Source organism: Vollenhovia emeryi, unplaced genomic scaffold (assembly GCF_000949405.1).
Source record: "Vollenhovia emeryi isolate VEMERY1.0 unplaced genomic scaffold, V.emery_V1.0 DF939154.1, whole genome shotgun sequence".
Classification (NCBI taxonomy): Eukaryota; Metazoa; Arthropoda; class Insecta; order Hymenoptera; family Formicidae; genus Vollenhovia; species Vollenhovia emeryi.
In genome coordinates, this window is record NW_011967212.1 from 485,630 (window position 1) to 509,005 (window position 23,376).

The window sequence follows — 23,376 nt, forward strand, 5'->3', positions numbered from 1 at the left end:
AATTTTTTTGAGTGGAATTACTCTTTTGAAGTGAGATTTCACTTGAAAAAAATAATAAAAATTGTCGCCAGTCCGCTGTAAAGTGAAATTTCACTTTTGAATGAGTGCTGTCAGTCACTCATTACTTGGATTGATTCTTCAACTTTAGAAAGAGTGCTGTGTTTTACTAATCGATTATTATCAGTAGTACAAAATTCATGGACGAAAGCTTCGCTATTTCTTGCCGGAAATAATTCTACATTATTCTACAAAACTATAAAATATAACTACCAGAATCTAAGAAATTCTACGTAAATTTAAAGTGTTATAAAAATCAACAGAAAAATGCTAGAATTGGAACACTTTTGTTATTTCTTGCAATAATTTACAAGTAAGCAAATATTTTAATTCTTTAAGCTTTTCTTGTTTCTAAAATTTTTTTAACTGGTAAAGTTTTGTACTAATTTTTACAAAATTGTCCATTTTCATGAAATACCACTTGCAATAATTTCTTCATTTGAGGACATTATAATTTATGGTACTATTTCGTAGATATTTTTACAAAAAAATAATGTTTCAACGAAGATATAAAAATTTCTACAAGTTTCTATTTCAAGTCAGTTTTTTTGTAGTTATTTATAGAAATTTTTCCGAAAGATGCTATTCCGAGTCGCCACTTCCAATTTCTTCATCTTCTCATTTAACAAAATTAATGATCCCGTCTGTCGCGGATAAACAGAATGTTCGCAGCAACTGGGAGATTTTTACGCCGTTCGAGTCCCTTTTCGTTCCGATCTCGGCGCTTGAAAAGCCGGAATAACGAGTAACGAGGGGGAGGGAGGGGGGGGGGCATTGAAAAAAGGAACGACGATCATCCGGTATGGGTCTGTATTTCGTTGCCGTTAATGTCATCTCCAGAGGAAGGCCGTGACGCAAGACCCGGCGCAGATTAGCGTCGCAGGGTGCAGACCTCAGTACTGCGAGCCTTTGTCCTCCGGTAGCAAGAAGTAGATCGTCACGTCACCCCGAGGCGTCCTCGCGATCTCGCGGTGTCGGATGAGCTGTGTCGCGGCCAGCCCGTACATCAGGGTGGGGATACCTGGTGTACCATCGAACAAGCGTGAGGAGGCAACAAGTCGGAAAGGGGGATTATCGAGTCGTCGCATTGCTGAACCCGTTCGCCGTGGCTAATTCCAGATCGGTAGAGCACTCAATGGCACGAGACGTTGGCCGTGGAAGGACGACGTCGTCGTCGTGATCGTCGTCCCACGTTTCCCTCTCGGAAATTGAGCCGACTAAGACCGCCCGGCGATACGCGCGGTTTCTGTCGCGACGCCTTGTTCCGATCATTGCTTTAGATATACGGACTGAATTCAATTAATCAGCCGGGGCGATAGCTGCGAATTTACAAGGTGTCTCAGAACTCTCGATCTTATTGTTGGCCCCGGCGACGAGGTTCTTGGTCTTATTTCTCGAATTGAGACTCTGAGAACATTAAGTGTCTCCTAGAGCTCGAGTTTATTCGACTGAATTCTCTCCGGACTATTCTACCTTCGTCGTTACTCTCGCTTTTAATCGCCAACGAATAAAAAGAAAATCGTCGATACGCCTCGGCGTTTTCGTTAAAGCGATAGCCCTTAGAGATTCCAAAGCGCTCGAGGAATCTCGTTAAAATTAATATCGCGAATCCCGTGACATCTCGCGTTCGCGGTAATTATAGGATTTACGAGCTCGCCGGTTTATCGCGTCCGAGCGGCGTAAATGAACAAGGCCGCCTTCCCGAACGCGGGCTCCTTTTCTTCGCGAGCGTCCGGCTACCCGGCGCAACCTACCAAGGTTCAATATCTTGATCGCCTTGAAGAATCTGTCCTCGCCACTGAGATCCTGCGCCGGCCGTTTGCTGCAGTGATACTTGATGTACGGGAAGCAGCCGGTCCTAAGTACGTGGTAATTGCTGCCGCCCGCCGGCCAATTGAAGTGTGACATTCCCCGCTGATCGTTCACCACGTCGGCATATCGGACGAAGTACGAGGTCCAGGGGGGCTCGCCGCTTTGCAACAGGTAGCTCGTTAGGACCTGCGTTGCGGATAGCGCAATCACGCCGGGCCACTTTGTACACGCTGACTGATCGAGGAAATATTCCTCGGGGATCATCGCGAGCATGCAGGACAAAGTCGCGACCGTTACATCCCGTTACGACGTCTCTTCCTCGACCGCGTCGACTCGTTAACACCGCCGTCAAGCGGCTGGCCCTTCCGGCTTTCCGTGTGTATAGAAGAAATTAACCCGTCGCAATGAAAGTATCAAACCGGGGGAGGGGTGGGGGGGGGGGAGATTTTAAAAACCCGAGCCTGCCACTCGGAAACGACCAGCCGGTTGCTATAATGTCGTTTCTCAACACGATCATATTACTTGTATATTTGCAGTTTCACGTTACCGCAGGACGGGGATTAAATTGCACCGGCGGGAGTAACTTTGCACCGTAGTAAAGTAAGATTCTAAAATTATCCGATATTTAAGAAAGGGGAGGAAAAAATCGCAACGGATACTCTACGAAGATTTGGAGTTCGCGATCACGAGAGCGTAATAATTGTATATAAAAATTTCTCTTGCGGCGCAGACTGAAATAACTTTTAACCAAGTCTCTAGTAGCACAGTGTGCATTGACTATAAAACATTACCCGTAAATATTGCCCTTACGGAAAAGCAACGAAATAATTGCTAGAAAATTACTGTACATCAATAAATTCTAATTATTCAATTACTGACATACAGTAATTTTCTAGTAATTATTTCGTAACTTTTTCGTAAGGGTGGTTATTGGAAGTGCGTTGGCCAATATTTCCTAATGTAAAGCCAATATTGGTCACGAAATGAATGCAAATATTGCACGATAATAATTATTATATATAACGTTAGATTTCTATAGGAAATGCATTGGCCAATATTTAGCAATATAACATGAATATTGGTTCAATATAAGACAATTGCTAAATAGACGTATTGGCGTCCATCTTACAATATTGGACCAATGCTGGGAATATTAGATTCACGTATTTCCCAATATTGCGCCAACATATTGCTCCACCAGGGATACAATAATTAAGAGATACCCGACAGCTATCTTTACTGATAAAACCGCGAGAATCGGCAAGTTTTCCACATTTCGAGAAATGAAAATGGAAATATAAATCGAGAGTCACCGGCTTCTGCGGATAAATTGTACACCGCAAGTCTGATCCAAGACGGTAACAGCGCTCGGGAGGTAATTTGCAATTTGCGCAATCGCTCGGTGGAATACACAGTATATTATGTTCGAAACGATGGATTCTGGGGGGGGGGGGTTTGTTCGACTGGGAAGATTTGCGAGTTTATCACGGCCGTACGATCGCGCGGTGCCACGGGAATGGAAACACGCCAAGTGTAACACGAGCGTGTATTGTTACGTAAGAAAGTGTCTGGGGAAAGTGTGCACGGGTCCCCTGAGAAAAGATCTCCTTCGGACCGATAAAAAAAAAACACAACGCGTGAGATAATTAGGGGAGCGGCCGGATTAATTCGTGAGAAACCGGGAGGCACACTGACCTCTGATGCCAGCGGTTTCTTCTTCTTCTGCGTCTGGAATATCTTCGTCCAGAGATTTGCATTCCTCGTGGCGAACGGTATTCCCCGTTCGATGCGCAGGTTGACGATAATTCGCGATTGCATTTCACCGATCGATCCCGCGATCACATCTGCGCGATCTCCGTTGATCTAAAGTTATAAACAAACTGTGCAAAAATTTAAGTTTTACTAATAAAATTAATAAAAAAATAAATCCATCAAGGCGAGTAATTTTTCATTAAAAACCACAAAAAGCAGAGCGGATTAACATATGGAAGCATCAAGCGTGATTACGGGCCTTATTATACAATACCTAAGATGTTTGGCCATCAAACATAACATTCTCCCTTCTTTTATTGATTAATGTCACAGGGAAAATTTCGGTAAAATATTTATACCACAAACATCGTCACGCGAGATCTGACAATAATCCTCGAATCAGATCAGAAGTCTAAAAAAAATTGACGAGTTATCTTTCCATAATCGTGACGATCTGATATTAAAAAGTCTTCTCCTCTTCAGCTAATTTTACCGTAATGCGAGTATTGAAAAATTCAACGGGGGGAAACAAGGTAGCGGGGAGGAATGAGTAAAATTTTAGTCATCGAAGGAGAACGTACGCTCACGTCAGCCTAAAGACGTGCGGTTGGAAAGAGGAACTTCTGGGCGAGTCCGCACATAAATAGACGATGATAGAAGTAATCGCGTCGTACTCAATAGTATCGCTTATCGACCCGCAGGGTAGGAATTCGTCACGGTGTATGTCGTTCTGCCTTTCTAAAATAAACGCGCGTGCAAGAGAGTCGCTGAAAATGTCAAGGTTAACGAGGTTCAGTACGATCGCACGGATGGAAGCGATCGTGTCCCGCGGTGTAACGTTAGCGTTTCTGTCTTTTACGCCTGTTCGCGTCGGTGCGGAATGAGTAACAACGTAATTGATGGCGCGCGCGCGTCAACTTTTGCACATCAGCGTGCGTGAATTCGCCGCTATGCGGTTCTGATTGCTTCATCGAGGTAGTCGCGAAGTTCCAGGAATACTTTGAGCGATGGCTGTCACAATTGTGCGCAGTCGAATTGCCAGTTTGACGCGCCGTTATTCACGCAACTTGTCGGTCGGTTTGTCATTTTTTGTCAATGATTCCCTCGGAGGGGGGGGGGGAGGGGAATGCTGCGTCGCGGAACGTTGCCCGACAAACGCGACATTCATTCGAGATCAAAAGAAAATTAAGCGCGTTTAACGCAATGCAAATTAAAGGGGAAGATGGACTCAAATAATTAGTAAATGTTTCAGCATTTTTAGTACACTTTTAAATTTCATTGATAAAAGTGAGAGAATAAATTAAGATTTTATCGTAATATATAAAAGTAAAAATATAGAAATACACAAATCAATTATTACAGGATAAGGAATAAAACAGTAGCCCTTTCCCCCTTTACTTTGCATTTCTAATGCAGATCTTCGCGCACTTATTCTTTTAAGCGGCAGTGGAAAGTAGATACTGATCGATAATAGTCAGAGACAATCGGAATACAGATCGAATCGCGCTCTCGTTCGAGTTGCGAATTACGATCAACGCGATAACCCTCTGATCTAATTTTTCCTTATTGCTGCAAAAACATCGAAAGAATTGCATTGCTAATTTAAACTGACTCGACGCGCGTTCGTGGCATTTAATTAACACTTCCGTTGTAGATAACAATCGAATAAGAGCAAGTATACGTCTGTAATTAGTTCTTATCCACTTTATCTTCGTCGGTGTTAATAATTCTGCGAGTGTCGCTGATAAATATTTGTGTAAGCAAAAATTACGATTATCTGGGCAAGATTTCTAATAGCGAATTCGATTGTTTGCACTGCCGTTAGGAAAATATACCTTAGAAAACCTTAAAATTTCACTTAAAAAAAATAAAAAATATGAAAAATAAATTTGGACACTTTAAACGTACCTGAAGAATTTAAAAGAATTGTGAAAAGTATGCAGTATAACTTATAATATCGCGCGCGGGTTTCTTCTTACGAGAAAGTGTTATGCCGCGCGGCCCTCTAGTGGGAACTTCGACAGGCTTGGCTAACTAAAAATTACTTTAATTGTCCAAAATTACTTAAAAATTTCGTAAGTAAACTTTTAATTTCTTTAAGTAAACTCTTAGATTTGAAAGATTACTTTAAAAAACTTCAATTTCATTTAAAGTAAATTTTCCCAAGGGTGGTGCGCACTGAGGCTTGTTTGTACTCAATTCTTATATTTAACTATGTCTTAAGTACACATTCAAAGAGCATTTAGCCAAAAATGATCCGTATGGATGCTGTACAAGTTATTTTACTGGCTAAGAAATATTTTAAGAGATTTTAAGACGACCCTTAAATATAAGAATTGACTGTAAACAAGTCTTAGCCGTGCAACCGAATTCGCAATAAGGTCCTAGCACGCTTAAAATCTGTTGTATCTATACTACACTGATGCTCACTCTTTCACGCATGCGCGAGGCTCTCGTGCTGGCGAACAGATGGCTGCAGTCATTGGATCAGTCGATGCTGCTTGCTCGAGGACTCCAAGCTGTATTTTACTCGATACAAACGTCACAAAATACTCGGCACTCGATTTAGCGCGCATATATTCCTGCGCGCATACAACGCATGTATCTAGTTATTTTCTTGAGCGATCGGATTAAAGTAGAAGCGAAGACAAAGTATTACGCGGCACGGCGGCACGTGTTAGTAGTTGCGTAATCGGCGTGGCACGAAACTCACGAGCGCCGCCGTCGTTCAGTATCGATTCCGTGTGGCGGCCTGTTTGAAAGGTCTTTTCCGGGTCTGTTCTACTTTGGCTTTTTCTGCTCGAAAGATTGAAACCGAAGTAAGCGCAAGGTGTTATAAAGCCAACGTTTTAATTTGTTTATCTGAGAAATATGTATTTCTAGATCTTTTTGTTATCATAACACGTGAATTTTCTGTTAAAATTTACTCCGAAAATCATCGAATCGTGGGACAACGTGGCATTTTGAGGAACTGCATGGCAGTTTTTTGAAATTTTACCATACATTCTACTATATAGTAAAATGTATACTAACAAGAAAAAACTCTTATAAAATTCTTCGAAATGCCACGTTGCCTCACAATGGCATGGTTTTCGTGATAAATTTTGAGAGAAAATTCTCTCACACAGTGTAGGAAATTAATGTGAGAATCAGAATAAATTAAGTATTATATTATATGTAATGAGAAATTATGATTATAATTAGATAGATGATATTATAATTAAAAAATTTTAATTAAATTTTTCTTGAATTATGCTGCTTGCTGATGAAAAGTGGAAACGATTGTGGTCCTGCGTAATGAGCGATCCTGGCTCGGTTTGCCGCGTCCGAGGGATCCTTTGAATTTTAATTGCGCCGTATAATTTGCATTGAAAAGATTAAAACGCAAGTCAAAGTTACCACGACCCAGGTTAATTTGTTGCCGTGCGTTTTATGTACCATTGTTATGCTATCCCGTAATTTTCGCGCGACAGGCGTGGCGGTCCACGCTCAAGCATTCCCTTCAATAGACCGTCCAATAATAGACCATTAAAACACGCGGATGAGAAGCCCTTTCTAAGTACTTCCAGGTGGTAAATATACCACCGTGGCCCCGTGGCATGAGGTCAGACTATCAAGCAGCAGCCGTGACGGGCTATCATTCTCGACGAACTTGCGGTACATCTTGTTCTCTCATCTGCATCCACGCGGGGCTCTTTCTCTCATTCGGTCGTGTTTACATCGGAGGCTCGCGTCGTCTTCTTTTTCTTCAGGGGTGACAAATTTTGATACGACATTTCGATAAGCACGATCGTAAATCACAGGTAATGGCAATGAGGAAAATCGCACGGGGCTCCATCGAGAGTAATGACTTGGACATTTTTTGGCTCTCGCGGAAGCAACTTTGTATTACAGTTTAAAAGTAAAATTATAGATGGTGTCTAACAATGAGAAAACAATTTGCGTGTACTTTAATGGTAAGATTCGCGAAAATTATTATATCTCCGAAAAAGACTTGATTTATCTCACTCTTTTCTCACAATAAATACTTAAACTTACTCTAATAACTACTGATTGTTTGACTGTTTGATCGTGTCGTGTGCATAGCTCACTCAAAGCTTGGAAAACTACCCCTGCGATCCAGGTGTGTTCTCTCTCTTGTTTTACAGGGTTAAACTATTTCATCTTTCAGGAAAGTTTCAGGAAAAGATTGTTTCTCTAGGTAGCTTATCTTAAGTGCTTTTAGAGTATGTGCAATCTTGTCCCAGTTATCTTTCATCAGAAATGTACGTTCCTGATGTAGATACGTGAACGATTGTCACACGACATTCTCTATTTATTCTTTCTATAAGGGTAATCATATACAGGGTGTTAAAATTTCTGGAACACTACTTTCGACCTTTCTAATCTCTACAAAACTTTTAAGTTGTTACAGAGTATATAATAAATAATTATTCTGATTCTCTCTCTCTCTCTCTCTCTCTCTCTCTCTCATATCTGGACTTTTCTTCTTTCATATTCACAATGATAGCACTTTCCGATGTTGTTTATTACTGCCGGCAAATATCGATTCGGAATAAACTAGTTACACGATTGCGGTTGCACGTATGTATTTGAAGGTCGAAACGCGTCTGGCCGACCATGCAACGTTGCACTTCCGCCGGCATGACTTATCGCGTTGTATCACGGTCCAATTTGCGCGTGACACGTTCATCTACCAATTTGGAGTAACGCGCACGTGTTACACGACCCAGTTAACACCGGCGTTTCTGGACCATCAACGTGACATTAACGAATGATAAATCTCGTTTCATTTAGTTGTTGTTCGGAACGACAGAATGGCCGCGACTTGGAGAACGGGCGCTCCGCATAATAATCTCCGCGATCTTTCCCTCGACGCGTTACGATTCGGACGGTATTGTGAGTCGTTATCTTTCACGCGCCTCTTTATGCATCATGCTTTTGTAGGCGCGCACGCATATCACTTTCATCGGGATTTTTCACGAAACTATGTCAAGAGAATAATTTATGAAAGTTGTATCGCATTTCTGCAACTATTTATTTTTCCACAGGCGATTTCGCTCGTTTTTCACATTTTTAGATGTGCCAAAAACGGCTGTTTTGACGTAGAGTTATAAATATTTAAGAATTTAAACGGCAAGCCGAGGCCTCTTTCGCCTCATAGAAATCCCGAGTACTCGCGATTCGCAGCACGCGTATCGTTACGTAAAACTGGTAATAGAGCCACTTTAGAGCGAAACCACCTCGTGGACGACAACACCGACAACCTCGTCGCTTTCGTTCCGTTTCAAACGAGTTGCCATCCCGGTGGCCGTAACGTAGCGAGTACACGCGCGAATCTGGACCGTTTGCGGAGAGTCTTATCATTCCGCGCTCAGGATTCCCGTTGGCGAACGATCACTCCGGGTCCGCGCCTCTGGTTGCCACGCCTAGCATCGTTTTCGCATACCGTCGCGACTTATACAGCGCCCTGTAAATTACGACCATATCTCATTAACATCCACGTGTTTATTACAGCTACGCTACGCGCCATTAACGAGCGACGACGGGAGGGGGGGGGGGAGAATGCTTGAATTTAACACAAGTTTTTCGATATCTATGAGTGATCGAACAGCGAACCAACGTTGCGTTAGAGTTTCTCTGGAAATTTCTTTTTATGAAAAAAAGATTTCATAATAATGAAGATTCAATAATAATGCTGTATCTAATCGAGTTTTCGTGCCACTCTCTCTCTCTCTCTCTCTCGTGTCACTCGCTCAGAAAGGATTTCTGATAATAAGAAAATATTCTTGGCATATTAAAATTTTTTTATCGCATCTTCTCTCTCTCTCTCCCTCGAATTAAATAAGATTGAAATAAGAATAATTTAACATATATAAATTTAAGCTTGCACGGAGAGAATTTTATCTTGAAATTTTCCCTGAAAATCATGTAATCGTGAAACGACATGGCATTTTGAACAACTTTATGAGTTCTTTGAAATTTTCCTCGTAAAATGTATATTAACAAGAATAATTAAGTAAAACTTGAAAAAACTCTCATAAAATTGTTCGAGATGCCGTCTTGCTCCACGATTATATGATTTTCAGAATAAATTTTAGAAGAAAATCTTCTCGGTGTGTACTCGTATATTCTTGCGTTTAAAATAAATCTTATCTCGATGCGATTGTAACGCACGAACAAGCATTTTTTGCTCTTTATTTCTTAAAAATTTTTCACTTAAAATTTTCATATTTTTTTAATAAATATGATTGTCCGCTATATCGATCTTTTGTGATATTGTAGACCGAAATGTAGTCGCATTGTAACCGGATATCTTTTCCGCGAGTGTACAGGGATAAATATTGAGAGGCAGAAATGTCGATAGTTCTCTCTTTCTCTTTCTCTCTCAAGTAGTAATATATCGGCGATGACACAACGCGGTGCAGAGGAAAAGGACAACTCCGGCCGGACAGAATCGCGCGAAGACGCTGTCACCATCAAATTGGATTACGTCGCCGTTGCCGATCCCGGCCGCGCGCGAAGGAAGAGACGCAGGAAACGCGTGTCTGCCAGCGGGCAGCTGCGATTACATCGCGCTTAATCGACTAGAACGTCATAAAGGCAGGCGGCTTTTCTCTACCAAGATTCATTATCAGGCAACGCGTTCGCAAAGACGGGCGGAATGTAATATATTCGCGTTCGCGTACCGGATGTTTCAAAGGTGCGAAAACACCGCTAGCCGACCCTGTAAAAGAAAACCGTACAGAGAAGATTTTTGGCTTAATCCGAGGAATTTAGCGAATTTCTGTTGTAAAAAGCCGAGGTTTCGGAACCTCTACCAGCTGTAATTTCAGCTGTCGTCAGCTTGTCTCGTATTTCGCAGTTTTCGGAGGGTGCCAGTTATGTTTGAAACATCCTGTATAATTACGCATTTGACATCTTTGACGTAAACTGATATTCAATCAACCTACTCGTGACGAGGAAGAGCGAGTTTCTTACCGCGATAACCGTACGTCAAAGCGCGACTTCTTATCCCGTTCGACGACGACGAACTTTCCACAATTATAGCACGTATCGTAAATATTTAAATAAAACGATAACGCGGGCAACGGTAATACAATTTCTCCCTCGCTTCCTCGTCAATTCCCGCCCGGGTCAATTCCCGCCGATATCCATGTTTCCAGATTTCGCACGCGTGCACGCGACTCGCGCTTACGTGTCACACGGGTTACAGGCGCGTGCGTCTAGAAACTTTTGTAGTCAATAAATACGTTTAAAAAATATGTGCAAGTGAATAAATTGTATATTATACATTGAACAGTGATGGACAGAATGGTTGCAACACTTGTTTTAATGAGTTTAGGAACGCGCATTTAAATTCAGGTTTAAGTTTCAAAATATTTTCTATAGGGAAAATTTTACTCGAGAAATAGATCGTAAACATCGCAACGCAAGGCGACATACGTCTACGACAATTTTTTGTGCGTTGACTTCCGACACCTACTTGAGTCTTACGACAGAATCGTAAATGGTTACGACAATCTTTCTGCTCAGGCCCCAGAGAAAATTTAAGTCGTGAAAGTCTTGTGTATACGAGACTTAAGTTTTTCTCTGCCTTGCTATACGTTTACGACTAAGACAGACTTAGTCTGAGCAGAAATATTGTCGTAAGGGTTTGTCATTCCGTCGTAAGACGTAAGTCGATGTCAGGAGTCAACGCACATAAAATTGTCGTAGACGTATGTCGTATTTATCGCATCGCAAGGCGACATACGCCTACGACAATTCCTCGTGCGTTAACTTCCGACACTGACTTCAGTCTTCCGACAGAATCGTAAACGGTTACAACAATCTTTCTGCTCAGGCCCTAACTCTGTCTTAGTCGTAGACGTAAGTCGTATATAACACACTTTTGCGACTTCTGTTTTTTTACCTTGCCTTACGTTTACGACTAAGACAGATTTAGGGCCTAAGCAGAAATATTATCGTCACTGTTTGCGATTCCGTCGTAAGACGTAAATCTGTGTCGGGAGTCAACGCACAAAAAATTGTCGTAGACGTATGTCGCATTTATCACATCGCAAGGCGGCATACGTCTACGACAATTTTTTATGCGACAATTTTTCTGCGACTTCCGACTAGACGGAATTGTAATAATATTAATCTTTCTGCTCAGGCCCTTATTCGCATGCGGGACATGTGTTGTTGCGTGCGCTGGCTATTTCGAGTCGCGAGTCCTACGATTTCCGCGAGATAAATGATGTAACGGACGCGTCGCGTCGCGTCCGCGTCGCGTCTCGGAGACGATGCGCCCGCTCCTTCATTATGCGCGACGCGCGTTGCCGCGTGCGCGCACGTGTAATCACGCGGATTTTTTCGCAGTCGCGGATGAACGCGTACGACGGCCTAACGGGATTTAGCATTGGGCGTCTACGCGCGGACGTTGTGGAACGTCCGACATGTTTCTTTACGCGCCGTTTACGCGTGCAAATAAACTGAGCGGACAACTGTTTTTTTAATGCTAATCCACATGAATACGACGTGGAGTTTTTGAACGCGGGAAAAGCATGACGATTGACAAATCGAGAGACAGGAAAGTACGGGCTGGTACACACGCCGATTTCACACACCTTGGCATTTATCTATCGAGCTTGTGCTAATAGGTTCTATTGAATATAAAGTATTTGTCGGAATAATGCCCGAGTGCATTGCGAAAGTGAGATAAATTTCGTCAAACTGAGCCTTAACTGAACATTTCTCACGGCTTAGGACGACGTTGTTGGGTTCGCGCTTTCTCCCAAGGGTTCTTTATTTCCGCGCAAGAGAGCTCGCTCGCCCCGCTTTAAACTCATTTATTATCTAACAACTATAAATTAGAATTTCGTTTCCTCGCGGTGATTCAACAGTTGCCCGATTCGAAACTGAGAGAGCCGCATTACCATAATCTGAAACACGCCTTCCGGCTGCACGAAATAATTTGTCGGGAGGTCGGCCACGCGATTCCAATTCGTTGTGACTGAATACGGATGCGAGAAGGATAACGCTCTATCTCTTCCAACGCAGGACTTGCAATTTACGGTAAATCTAGTCACGTACGTTAAATTCTATACACTCATCTAACTCGGCATGTGCCGAGTTTTTAAAAGCATCGAATTTTTTATTCAATCATTCAAAAATCTAATTGTGAAAAATAACAAGAAATCACCATAATTCTAATTCGGGCACATTTTGTATTATTTAATTTATGATTAGCACCGCACTATTATCTTTTTTAAATTTTAGTTGCATACGTTTTTAATTCGGCGTGTGTACTTAAACAATGAAACTGCAATTTTATACGCAAGCTGTCAAAAATTTAATTGCGAAAAATAAAAAGAATAATTATAATTTAATTCGGGCACATTTTGCATGATTAAATTTATAATTAGCACCGTACTATTATCATTTTTTAAATTTTAGTTGCACTTGTATATGTATGTAATTCAGCGTGTGTACTTAAAAAATAAAACTGCAATTTTATGAGCAAGATGTCAAGAATCTAATTATGAAAAGTAAAGAAGAGTCTAGGTTGAAAGTCTAATTCAAGCACATATTTCTCATTATTAAATTTATAACATACTATAATAGATACTCTGAAGTGTTATCTATTTCTAAATGTTAGTTACACACAAAAGTAGCCATAATTCGGCAAATTTAATTTTGCAGCAGGCACATGAAACACCCATCCGCGTTCATCTTTTGCACGCAGCAGATTAAAAAAGTCAGAATGGAGCATTTTGTTTCAAATTTTTCGCAGACGCATCGCTACTTATCACAGTTAAAAGGGTGGCCTTTCTTCGGTACAAGCGGAGAGAACGGAGTCGGAGAATAGAAACTGCGCGTTTGCATAATGAAGTTTCTCGCCGAGGACTTAATGGCGATTCGCCGGTCCGCGGACGCGCAAGTCCTTTTTTGCTGGCGTTTGCGGTGCCGATGCGGTTCGCGGTTGGAGCAGGATCCAATAAGAGAACAGTAGGCAGATTCAGTTTCTGCGGCATCTTGCCCGATCCTTATTCCCTCCCGGTTTCTCTTTTTCGCATCGGCGGCGGCGGCAGCGGCAGTGGGAGAGCGAGCGTTACCCTTCGGCTATGTACCGTTCCTCAAGTGTTACCCCCTCGAAAAGAGCCGTGGCGAAGTCGTGAGCTCTTTCTCTCACGGTGCCTCGCCAACCGTTGCCTTCCGCTCGACGAACGGCGGAATTATCATTTTATCGATATCGAGAGTCCGTCGTCGTTGCGCCGGGACTCGTCCGACTCGGGCGATCCGCTTCGCGTCGGCCTTGCGCTCGCGTGGGAGAGTCCGCCGTGATATATTCGCGCCGTAAACGGATAACCGGCTATCACACGGGCGAGAATAATCTTTGCGCCTTTATCACGAGCCCTCTCACAATTTTGGAAACGTTGACCCGTCCGGAGAATTTTAAATCGAACGCTTCGGAATACGATCCCGCACTGAGAACAATGTCCATTGGAAGAATCGATTAAAAAAACTAACCATTGGTTTTTCTGATTAAGTTTTCCGATTAAATCACGGATATATTTGATGAAATTTATCCAATGAATGTGCAGTCACCGATGAAATTTAATCGAACAAAAAAAGACCGATTATATTTTTCATCGGATATACAATTTAATTGAACATATCCGTTGGTTAATATGTAATTGATTATCCGATCAGATAGGCCAGAATAGTTTTCTCAGTGCGCGTGTACCATACCAATAAGAACGCGTGGCATACATGTTCCAAAACGCGGGAATGGTTTAGTCAATGTATACGTTGATATCCTATTGACCCAATATGATTGCGTTTGATATATCGAATGTCGATAACAATCGCATTGTTGTTTAGACAATACATCTCGTGCTGCTTCCGCCGCGAAGGGACGGAGTATTGATTTTGCCTCCCGTGAGTTTCACTTGAAAACGATTTTATTGCGAAATTGATTGAAACACATAGTAACGCGATTGACGTCGCGAGTGCGCGTGAATTTGATTTGTCAAATTAAAGTATCTCGTTAAAATGATTGCTAAAACGAAACGCGCCCGCTCGCGATAATTTCACCAACGCTAATTCGCATTTAACATTTTGCATTATGCGCGAAATATTCGTCGTGCGTTTCCTACACCCGCGAAAGCGTAATTAAATTAGAATGCTATTTCTGGCGGATTGCATTTTCCATTATTACCTCCGACCGTTTAAGCTTCTGTGACGTGAATCGACGGTACAGAACTGCAACCAACTGGACACACATATGTCCCGTGGATGGTCACTCTAGATAATTCTCGGGCGAATAAATTATCCATTTTCCACGCGTGGTCACAGTAAAATGACGAAAGTGGCTTATGTGTACAGATTAAAAGTGTTCCACTATTCGAATCAGATCAGAGAACAGCATGGTATCATTGAAATTAAGTTTAGAGGCCTAACAAAAAAATTTATTCACTCAAATAAGTTACTTGAGTGAATAGTGGGAATATAGTGGGACACTGTCGGTCTGTACATAAAAAACATAATTTGTATATTACACAAATGTTTTCATGAATTGACAGTTCTAGATGCAAAAGGTGCAAAAGGTGTAGAATCATTCCAGCAGCCCCTTAAGTACAGGAAAGAGCGAGCCGAGAATAACAAAGACAAGTGGAGTTATTTATGCATTTTTGTGGATTCTACGCTGTTGCTTGGAAGCCGTAGGATTGCCGCGGGACTTCTATCTGCTTTGTCCGGTCGGTCGGCCGGTCGAAAAAAGGAAACTCGCAAAATGTCGGTTATTCCGTGGCTAATAAAGACTGCAATCTTCCACGATAGCCTCGAGTTCTGACTGTCTTCCGTTGGCAGGGCGTATTACCGTGGAGAGCACTCTTGGGCACCCACCGGCGAAACGCATACATCATGAGGGATGTATGACGCTCTAAAGAATGGGATGCATCTCTTATCTTGTCGAGAGATCATCGCGTGTAATGCGTGGCTTTCATCTTTGGGCTTCAAATCGAGGATGAACGGCGTACGCCTCGCGAAAGAGTCGCGGAGGCCGCTGTTATCTTCAACGTCGCGCGATGTAGGTGGTACCAAGCGGAGTGACTCACGTGTCTGTCCGCCGAAGAATCTCCAACTTTTCACGAAGAGCCTCTTCGCACTCGGCACGCCTTGCGTCGTAATGCATTAATAATGACGAGTTTTAATTATTAACAGTAAGCTGCAAGTTGGCTTTATAACGGACGAGGCGAAGCGCGAATCTTATACTGAGAGAAATGTCCGATTAAATTGTACAATACATCCGCTGGAAAATACGATCGGTTTTTCAACCAAATTTCATCGGTAATTGCATTTCGTCGGACATATCCATAAATCGGGAAACGTAATCGAACAAATTAACGATCGGAAACACTATCTTAATTGGGAATAATAAAGCAAATTAAAGAAGACAATGGAAGCCAGTTACCGGATATTTGGTACAAAAACATGTATTTCAAAAAAGTTTATAAATAAAATTGTGTAAACATTTTTGAAATACACGCTTTTTACCAGATAGTCGGTAACTGGCACACATTGCCTTTTTGATTTCTTATTATTCCTAATCTCTATAATATTGGAGCCTAATATATCTTAGAAGTTTTACTATCTAATTGGTTTATCCGATGGAAACTTTTCTTTAATAAATCCATAGAATCACGTCTTAATTTATCCCACGATCAGGAATTGTACAAAGAATTGAATGTCGTTCGAGCCTGCCAGTGAAGTGCTCGTGTCACGCAGCTGCGCGCGATAGGATGTTGATCCCAAGCTCTTTTCGTCGTGAAAGACCCGTCGAAGTTGCGGTCTCGTCCACGCGATCTGCAAACCGCGGCGAATCGGTAACCGCTCGCACGCTCGCATACGACGCGTGGAATTTTACGACCGCGAGAGCGCCGATCCGGCGCTCGTCCGTGGTTTTTGAGGTCTGTCCGCGGGAAAATTTGCGGTTCTCACTTTTGCGAACGGAATTGCCGGGCGTGACGCTTGTTTTGGTAAGAAGAAGCCTCGCCGTTGTACCGATTTGTGACTTGAAGCACGTCACGACGAGCGTTTTTAAAAGAATATTTTAGATGTGTGTGTGTGTGTTCAACCCTATCGTCCCTGAATATACATTTTCTTTGGCATTTCGGCACCCGGCACCGTGTGTCCCACTCGGGACAGAAGGGTTAAAAAACTCGAGTCACCGACACGGTTGACGTTTTATTTGACTTTTTGACTGTTAATTACACCTTAATTGTATAGACGGCGTTGTAATGCATTTGCTTTCTGACTGTTTTACATTCTCGATCTACGTTTTTTTTCTTCATCACTTTTTTTAAGAAAGATTGATCACTCGATGAAAAGTTTTACTGCATCTCTTCTGCTTTTTGACTGAACTGTTTAAAGTCAAGTCAGTGTATTATTATTGAAACAGTGATTAGTCATTGATTTACAGTTTTCAGTAGTCCACTGATAGACTTGTAGAGAGAAAAACCTAAAAATACTCGCTCTGGCGTAACTGTAATCGTGAGAACTGATTTTTGAGAATTTATTGTGCCGAAGATGACTCAAATCGCACTCGAAACGTTTACTTAAAATTTAAAATTTACCCTGAAAATCATGTGTTCGTGGAAAAACATATAGTTGTGGGACAATATGGCATTTCAAAGAACTTTATGATAGTTTTTTTTAAGTTTTATCATACATTTTACTAATAAAATATACACTAACAATTGTAAGTACAATTAGTAGTGACATGAATGGCAAAATTTAAAAAAACTCATAAAAGTCTTCGAAATGCCGTGTTGTCCTACGATTACATAATTTTCAGGATAAATTGTAAAAGAAAATTCTCTCCGTGGTTATGCGATTCACGCAACAATCGCATTATACTGTCATTGCCCAATTACCATTTTTACGTTTATATTATCGAGAGGTCAGGCCATTTATTTTAAAAGACTTTCGTTGCTACCTAACGTTGAGAGCGAAGGACGAAACATAGTCAAAGAATGAGTCCCACAATATTTTCACAATTATTATTCAAAAAGCAATGATAGCTAATAGCAATTCGATTGCTTGGAACTGAAAAATTCGACTCGATAACATTGTCCCTTGACGCTCTATCATATATGCGACGGACGTGAAACTCGTGGAACTCGACTTGTTGATTTATTTTCTTTTCCAGTTGGACTTTACATGCAATTTAAAGTAGCACTTTTTCCGTTCCACTCGTTTCTTACGTCTCTGGACCGCGATCAGAGGTGCGAAAGAGAACGTTTACGTGACGGCGGAGTCCTCGCGTAGAACGGTCTTTGCATTCCTCACGAAGCTCTAATGACTATCGATTGCCGGCTAAGTGAAAAATGTGCTGCGGTAGTCGTAAGAAAAAGGGACGGCCCTCGGGCCATTGTCGTTTCGCGCGTTCATGCGCGACCAATTCAGATCGAGACCCGGGAAAGAGCAGGTATCGTCCCCGCTTTTGTCTCGCCGTCAAGTGCTTCCCGTTATCGGCAAAACAGCCGACTCGCGGGGATCCATCCGGCATGGATTATCATCGCGATATCGTTGGTTTCCGCGTGAGACTTTGTTCGCAGGTCCGCCGATCCTTTTTCCCTTTCGCGCGACGCCCGCCGAACCGACGCTTCTGTTCGCCGAGTTCCCTCGGTCTCTCGTCCGCCGCGAAAGCGGGGGATAAACGAGAAAAACGAGGGGATCCATCGCGCGCATCCACCGCGCGCGATCCTCGCTTTATGCCGGATCCTGCCGCGCCGCGCCGGCGGATTCGCACCGGACGAACGAGGCCATAAACTCCGCGGTTACTCCGCGCCGTATCCTCGCAGACGACGAAAACGCTGGCCGGCCGCGAGATAGCCGGAGGAAGCGTAATTGCGCTTAATCGCCGAGCCCGTGGTGCCCCACGGGGCCCGCCGCAAAGCAAATTCGCCGGCGAATCTTCATAACTGCGAGACTCCCGCTTCGCAGGCACGATTACGCATTGCAGAATTGTGGGAAGGCTTTAGGATCATCTTTTGTACTCGGATAAAATACATGAGGCGTGTCCCGCAATGATTCTTCTGTCCATCGATCTCGTCTCATTGTATAACAATTATATTACGTAATTGTTATGCAGAGTGAGTCTTTTTAATCTTAACAGGCAAATATTTCGAAAATATGCAATTTCACAAAAAAACTTTTGAAATAAAAGTTGTACGGTCTAGAGGGGGACATAAGATGGTGTCATTAATTTGGCCGTGAATAGTTGCTTGAAGGTCGCGTGAAGGTCACCTTCAATTTTTTTAACGGAACCCCCTATTTTTTATTATACCATCTTATTCTACTAATTAATATGAGCAACTTTTGTCTGAAACATGTTTTGATTTGCCTAACACGTTTTGAGACATTCAAGAGAAAATTGATAACTTTTTCTATATTTAGCTTATGATATCTCGATAACTGTTTGTCGGAGGAAAAAGTAGTACGGGACTTTTTTTTACTTGATTTGGTCTCAGGAATATGCTGTTGCAATAGTGCTCCAATTATTGAAAATTTTTGTGTACGTAAATTTTGTGTATGTTACAATACATAAAAATTTTCAATAATTGGAGCATTTATGTATGTATAATTGCACAAAAATTTAACACATTATTCACTGTGAATATATTTTAAATTAAGATATTTATTTTAATATTAATTTGTAGCTGTTTGATAAAATGTTATGCTTTAGTTGACAGTAGTGTTGAAGATAATTTTTCTTGTGGTTCATTATAACGTCTCGACATTTTGTTCAATTTACAAATATCTTCTTACGAAACGTTCTGGATTATGAAGTTGCGAGCAATCAGTTATATCTCACCACCGTGACACGGTGGCGGTTCATTGCATCGCGGTGCCTCATTACAAGTTTCACCACGATTTAAACGCAAGCTGCGAATTCAGGTCAGACGCGTAATTCTGCAAGGAACAATAGGTCCGTGGGTCCCAACAGATGTCCGATTGGCAGATGTGGGAATTTAAACTCATTTACGATTATAAAAGAAGTCGTACCGAGAATACGTAAATCTCGATTAATATAATCTCTACTCTAAAAAAAAATCGAGCGATCATTTTCGTCGTATCGTGCATTGCACTCTATTTATTTACTTTACAGCTATTAAATTAAGGGGATGCTGGAGTAACTTTACACTGTTTTGCATCTAGAATTTTTTCGTTAAAATTCGTTAAAATTAAATTTAGAAGCTTAATAAAAGATTTATTCACTCCTATAACTTATTCGAGTGAATAGATTTTTTATTAAGCTTCTAAACTTAATTTTGACGATACCCTGCTGTTCTCTGACTTATTGTTAGTTTGATTAGTGGAACACTGTCGGTCTGTACACAAAAGCCACATAATTTGTATATTACACAAATGTTTTCACGAATTGACAGTTCTAGATGCAAACAAGTGCAAAATCACTCCAGCATCCCCTTAACGTATTATTTAATAAAATAAAATGTATATCTAATAATTGCTATTTAATTAAAATTAACGAGAGCGAGAATCTTTCCTCTTTCTCTGTTTCTTCTGAACAGTGTCTTTTGCCGCAACTGCGAAACCAACTTTTTTAACGAGATATGCTATTCATCCGCGCGTAACTTCCGCTTTTATCGCTCTGTCCCCCCACAATGGAATGTTCGCAATAATCGTTTCCACGGTCGCGCAAGATGGCGAGGTGCAGACGCGTATCGTACGAACTGGTGCATACGCGTTCAAAACTGGTTTGCCGGCGCTCAACGGGCTTTAAAGAAAATGGAAAGGTGGGTCGTGTTCGTGGTGAGACACTGTTTCCCGCTTCCCTTCACGTGTACCTACATACATGCTCGAGGAAACTGCATGTCACGCAACGTGACGTGACGACGACTTTATCGCGGAAGACTGTATCACAAGACCGATCGCGCTCGACAATTGTTACCAAATCTTTCTGGGCGTATTTACTATGCAGCTGTCGAGTAAAATTCGTATTTAAATGATACAATGCGGTACGTACAGAATTTATAGAAGTGCCAACTTAAAATTGAATAATATCAATTGTAAATTGTAACCATGATAATGCTGTGAGGGAGGTTCAAATGGCTGAGGCAATATCTTTCGCAATACGAAAGTTATTTTACAGCGACGGGGGAGGGGATTGAATAGAATGCGAGCAAGCATTAAAGGAATTTAAATCGTCTATCGATTTAAAATTCAAATTTCAAATTCGTTACAACTGATATTTAATTTTATGTGACTTTTACTGTTCCACCAAAGAAACTGCGCTTTCAAACCGAAAGTACTCAGCGCGCAAAACTTGTTGAAAACAGCACAGCGATGAACAGAATAGTTGCGACAATTGTTTTATGAGTTTAAGAACGCGCATTTAAATTCAGGTTCCGAAACATTTGCTCCGAGGAAAATTTTATCCGAAAAATAGACTAGAAATATTCAAAATGGCCGTCAAGTAAAATATCCCAAATATTGAAAAGAAACACAGCCATTCCGTCCATCACTGTACATAAAAATTCATATAACAAACTGCGTCAATTTTTATAATTCTTCCAACTACGTAAGTTATGGTTGACCCAACAGTGTATTATAGTTCTTATAGACACAATATTGGTCCATGCAACTTACGATATGGTTGTCATAAACCAAAACGAGCTTTTAATTTGGTAAGGTGTATATATTGCAATAACAACCACAAGTAAAATTTCGAATAACTACATGTAATACTACATATTTTTCTATCAGTGCACCTTAACCAAAATACGAGGTCTGGCTATTAAATAACGAGACTGCGCGCGCAGAAGGCGTCCTAGAGGGGTAGGGAGGGAAACGAATGCAGCGTTGGATAGCTGGAAGTGTCTTCTATTCCAATACGAAAACACGTTTTTGTCGCTGTAGTAGTATTTTTTCTATAGAGGTTAGAAACAAACGTGTTTTTTACTCGTGCCGATAACAATGTGACGAAAAACACGAGCAACGGATCAATGTGAAATTTTTCGTTAAATTAAAAAAAACTTCTACTGAGTGCTATAAATTGTTGAAAGAGGCCTATGGTGAGAATTCTCTATCTCGTGCACGTGTTTTCGAATGGTATAAAAGGTTTTCTGAAGGCCGAGAGAGCACCGAAGATGACCAACGTCCAGGAAACGACCTGTGTCTGTTTCAACTCAGCAAACAGTGACCAAATCTTGCTAATTTAACGAGAAATTTCACATTGATCCGCTGCTCGTGTTTTTCGTCACACATTGTTATCGGCACGAGTAAAAAACACGTTTGTTTCTAACCTCTATAGAAAAAATACTACAGCGACAAAAACGTGTTTTCGTACTGGAATAGAAGACACTTCCAGCTATCCAACGCTGCATTCGTTTCCCTCCCTACCCCTCTAGGACGCCTTTTGCGCGCGCAGTCTCGTTATTTAATAGCCAGACCTCGTATACCTTTTTTCTGGGTGTCATTGTAAGACGGTCGCGAGAGGGCAGATAAAAGGCCACTATTCCGCGAAGAGTGTTAAATCTTGAGCGGAACATTGTTTATAAAATTCTCACGTCCGAGGATATCGTATTATAAAGACGCTCCCCTGATAGCCTACTTTATACCCGCGCTCGAAATATACCAGAGCGATTCGCAGGATGTTCCGAGGCCGCGCAGCTAATAAGCGGCGATCCTCTTTTCGTGAATTATGTTCTTGGTAGGAGCCGCGGCGGATTCTCCCGGAGCAGCTTGCACGGAGAAGACATCTTGTAAAAGGGGGTTTCTCATTAGCCGAGCTCGCTCAAGTATCGGATCCGAATCCGGTTTTCGCGGCGTAAGATGCGCGCTACGAAACGCTAGGCACCCAATGCCTATCGATAGACGGGCGCGCGTGTGTGCGCGTGCCGGTGAACGGGAGTATCGGTCTCATTTACCGAGCGAATCCAGCAGCGCGCTCGGTCCACAATGGATGCGGGACGCGAGCGACCGTGAAACGGAGTCGCGCATTCAAATCACGCTCGCGTCCCAGTTAACTCGGTTAATTTCAGTTCTCGCGACGGATTGACGATCGGGAAATTGGGCGATACGATTACGCGATTTGTACGTCAAAGTAATTACTTCCTGCATGTAGCTGAAATATTAATTAGCTCTCTGGCGACTCGCGGTATTTCGATATGTTGCGGAATATTTATCTCGGACTGGCCGCGAATACTCGATATACCGTTGCGAGCGAGAATAATCAGCCGAGTGTTGCTCGTGTAAATAAATCTTGGAATTAATTATTATTCGAGCTTGCAATATATCTTGGCGCACGGCTGTTCTTCGTTGAACTATGACCCCCCCCGACGTCGGCGTCAAGCAACTTTGAAACTTACACCAACGGCCGAGCCCGGAGTTTCGAGCGGAATAGCAAAACGAACAATGTTGAAGATAATTCGAACGCATGATCGGGATAAATTCTTCAGTCGAAAGTCCGTTTTAGACTGCCTAGCAGGTGCAAACCGGTCTTCGCGGGTACGCAACGGCTGCGAGATAGCGCGAATCGTTCCAGCTCTCGCGGAGGGCGAAGCGATCGGCGGTGGCTCACAATAGACACGTTCACGCGTGCCCGCGTGCACACGCGCTTGCGGTGGTGTGGTCGTTAATAAACGCGCAGCTGGTGCCCGTTCCACGGGCTGGTGCGTATCGCACGAGTGTGTACGTGCCTAAGCGACGTAAGAGGATATCCAGCACGTACTCGTCTTTCGC

General features: G+C 42.2%; 2 protein-coding genes across 6 annotated transcripts in view; one reads left to right on the forward strand and one right to left on the reverse strand.

Moving 5' to 3' along the window:
- Positions 1-23,376, forward strand: part of LOC105565266 (protocadherin-15) — a 165,379-nt gene that overhangs the window by 35,593 nt on the left and 106,410 nt on the right. The gene's annotated exons all lie outside the window — the stretch shown is intronic.
- LOC105565267 (uncharacterized protein C15orf61 homolog) lies at positions 854-6,345 on the reverse strand. 5 transcript variants are annotated; one of them, XM_012018310.1, is made up of 5 exons: positions 6,052-6,345; positions 3,896-4,033; positions 3,565-3,732; positions 1,812-2,055; positions 854-1,078 (listed from the first exon to the last, which is right to left on the reverse strand). In XM_012018310.1, the coding sequence occupies exons 3-5, from the start codon at positions 3,685-3,687 to the stop codon at positions 951-953; spliced, it is 495 nt and encodes a 164-aa protein (XP_011873700.1). In that variant the 5' UTR covers positions 3,688-3,732; positions 3,896-4,033; positions 6,052-6,345; the 3' UTR covers positions 854-950. The 5 variants fall into 5 exon arrangements, with proteins under 5 accessions (XP_011873700.1, XP_011873702.1, XP_011873703.1 ...); XM_012018312.1 differs by having other exon boundaries at positions 3,565-3,749; XM_012018313.1 differs by lacking the exon at positions 6,052-6,345 and adding an exon at positions 4,203-4,513.

Bases quoted from the DNA above. Each gene is read 5' to 3' on its own strand.
- LOC105565267 (XM_012018309.1), bottom strand. The intron at 2,056-3,564 runs GTCAGTGTGCCT...TCCGCAACGCAG, and splicing joins AGAAACCGCTGGCATCAGAG to GTCCTAACGAGCTACCTGTT. The intron at 1,079-1,811 runs GTAGGTTGCGCC...ATGGTACACCAG, and splicing joins GATCAAGATATTGAACCTTG to GTATCCCCACCCTGATGTAC.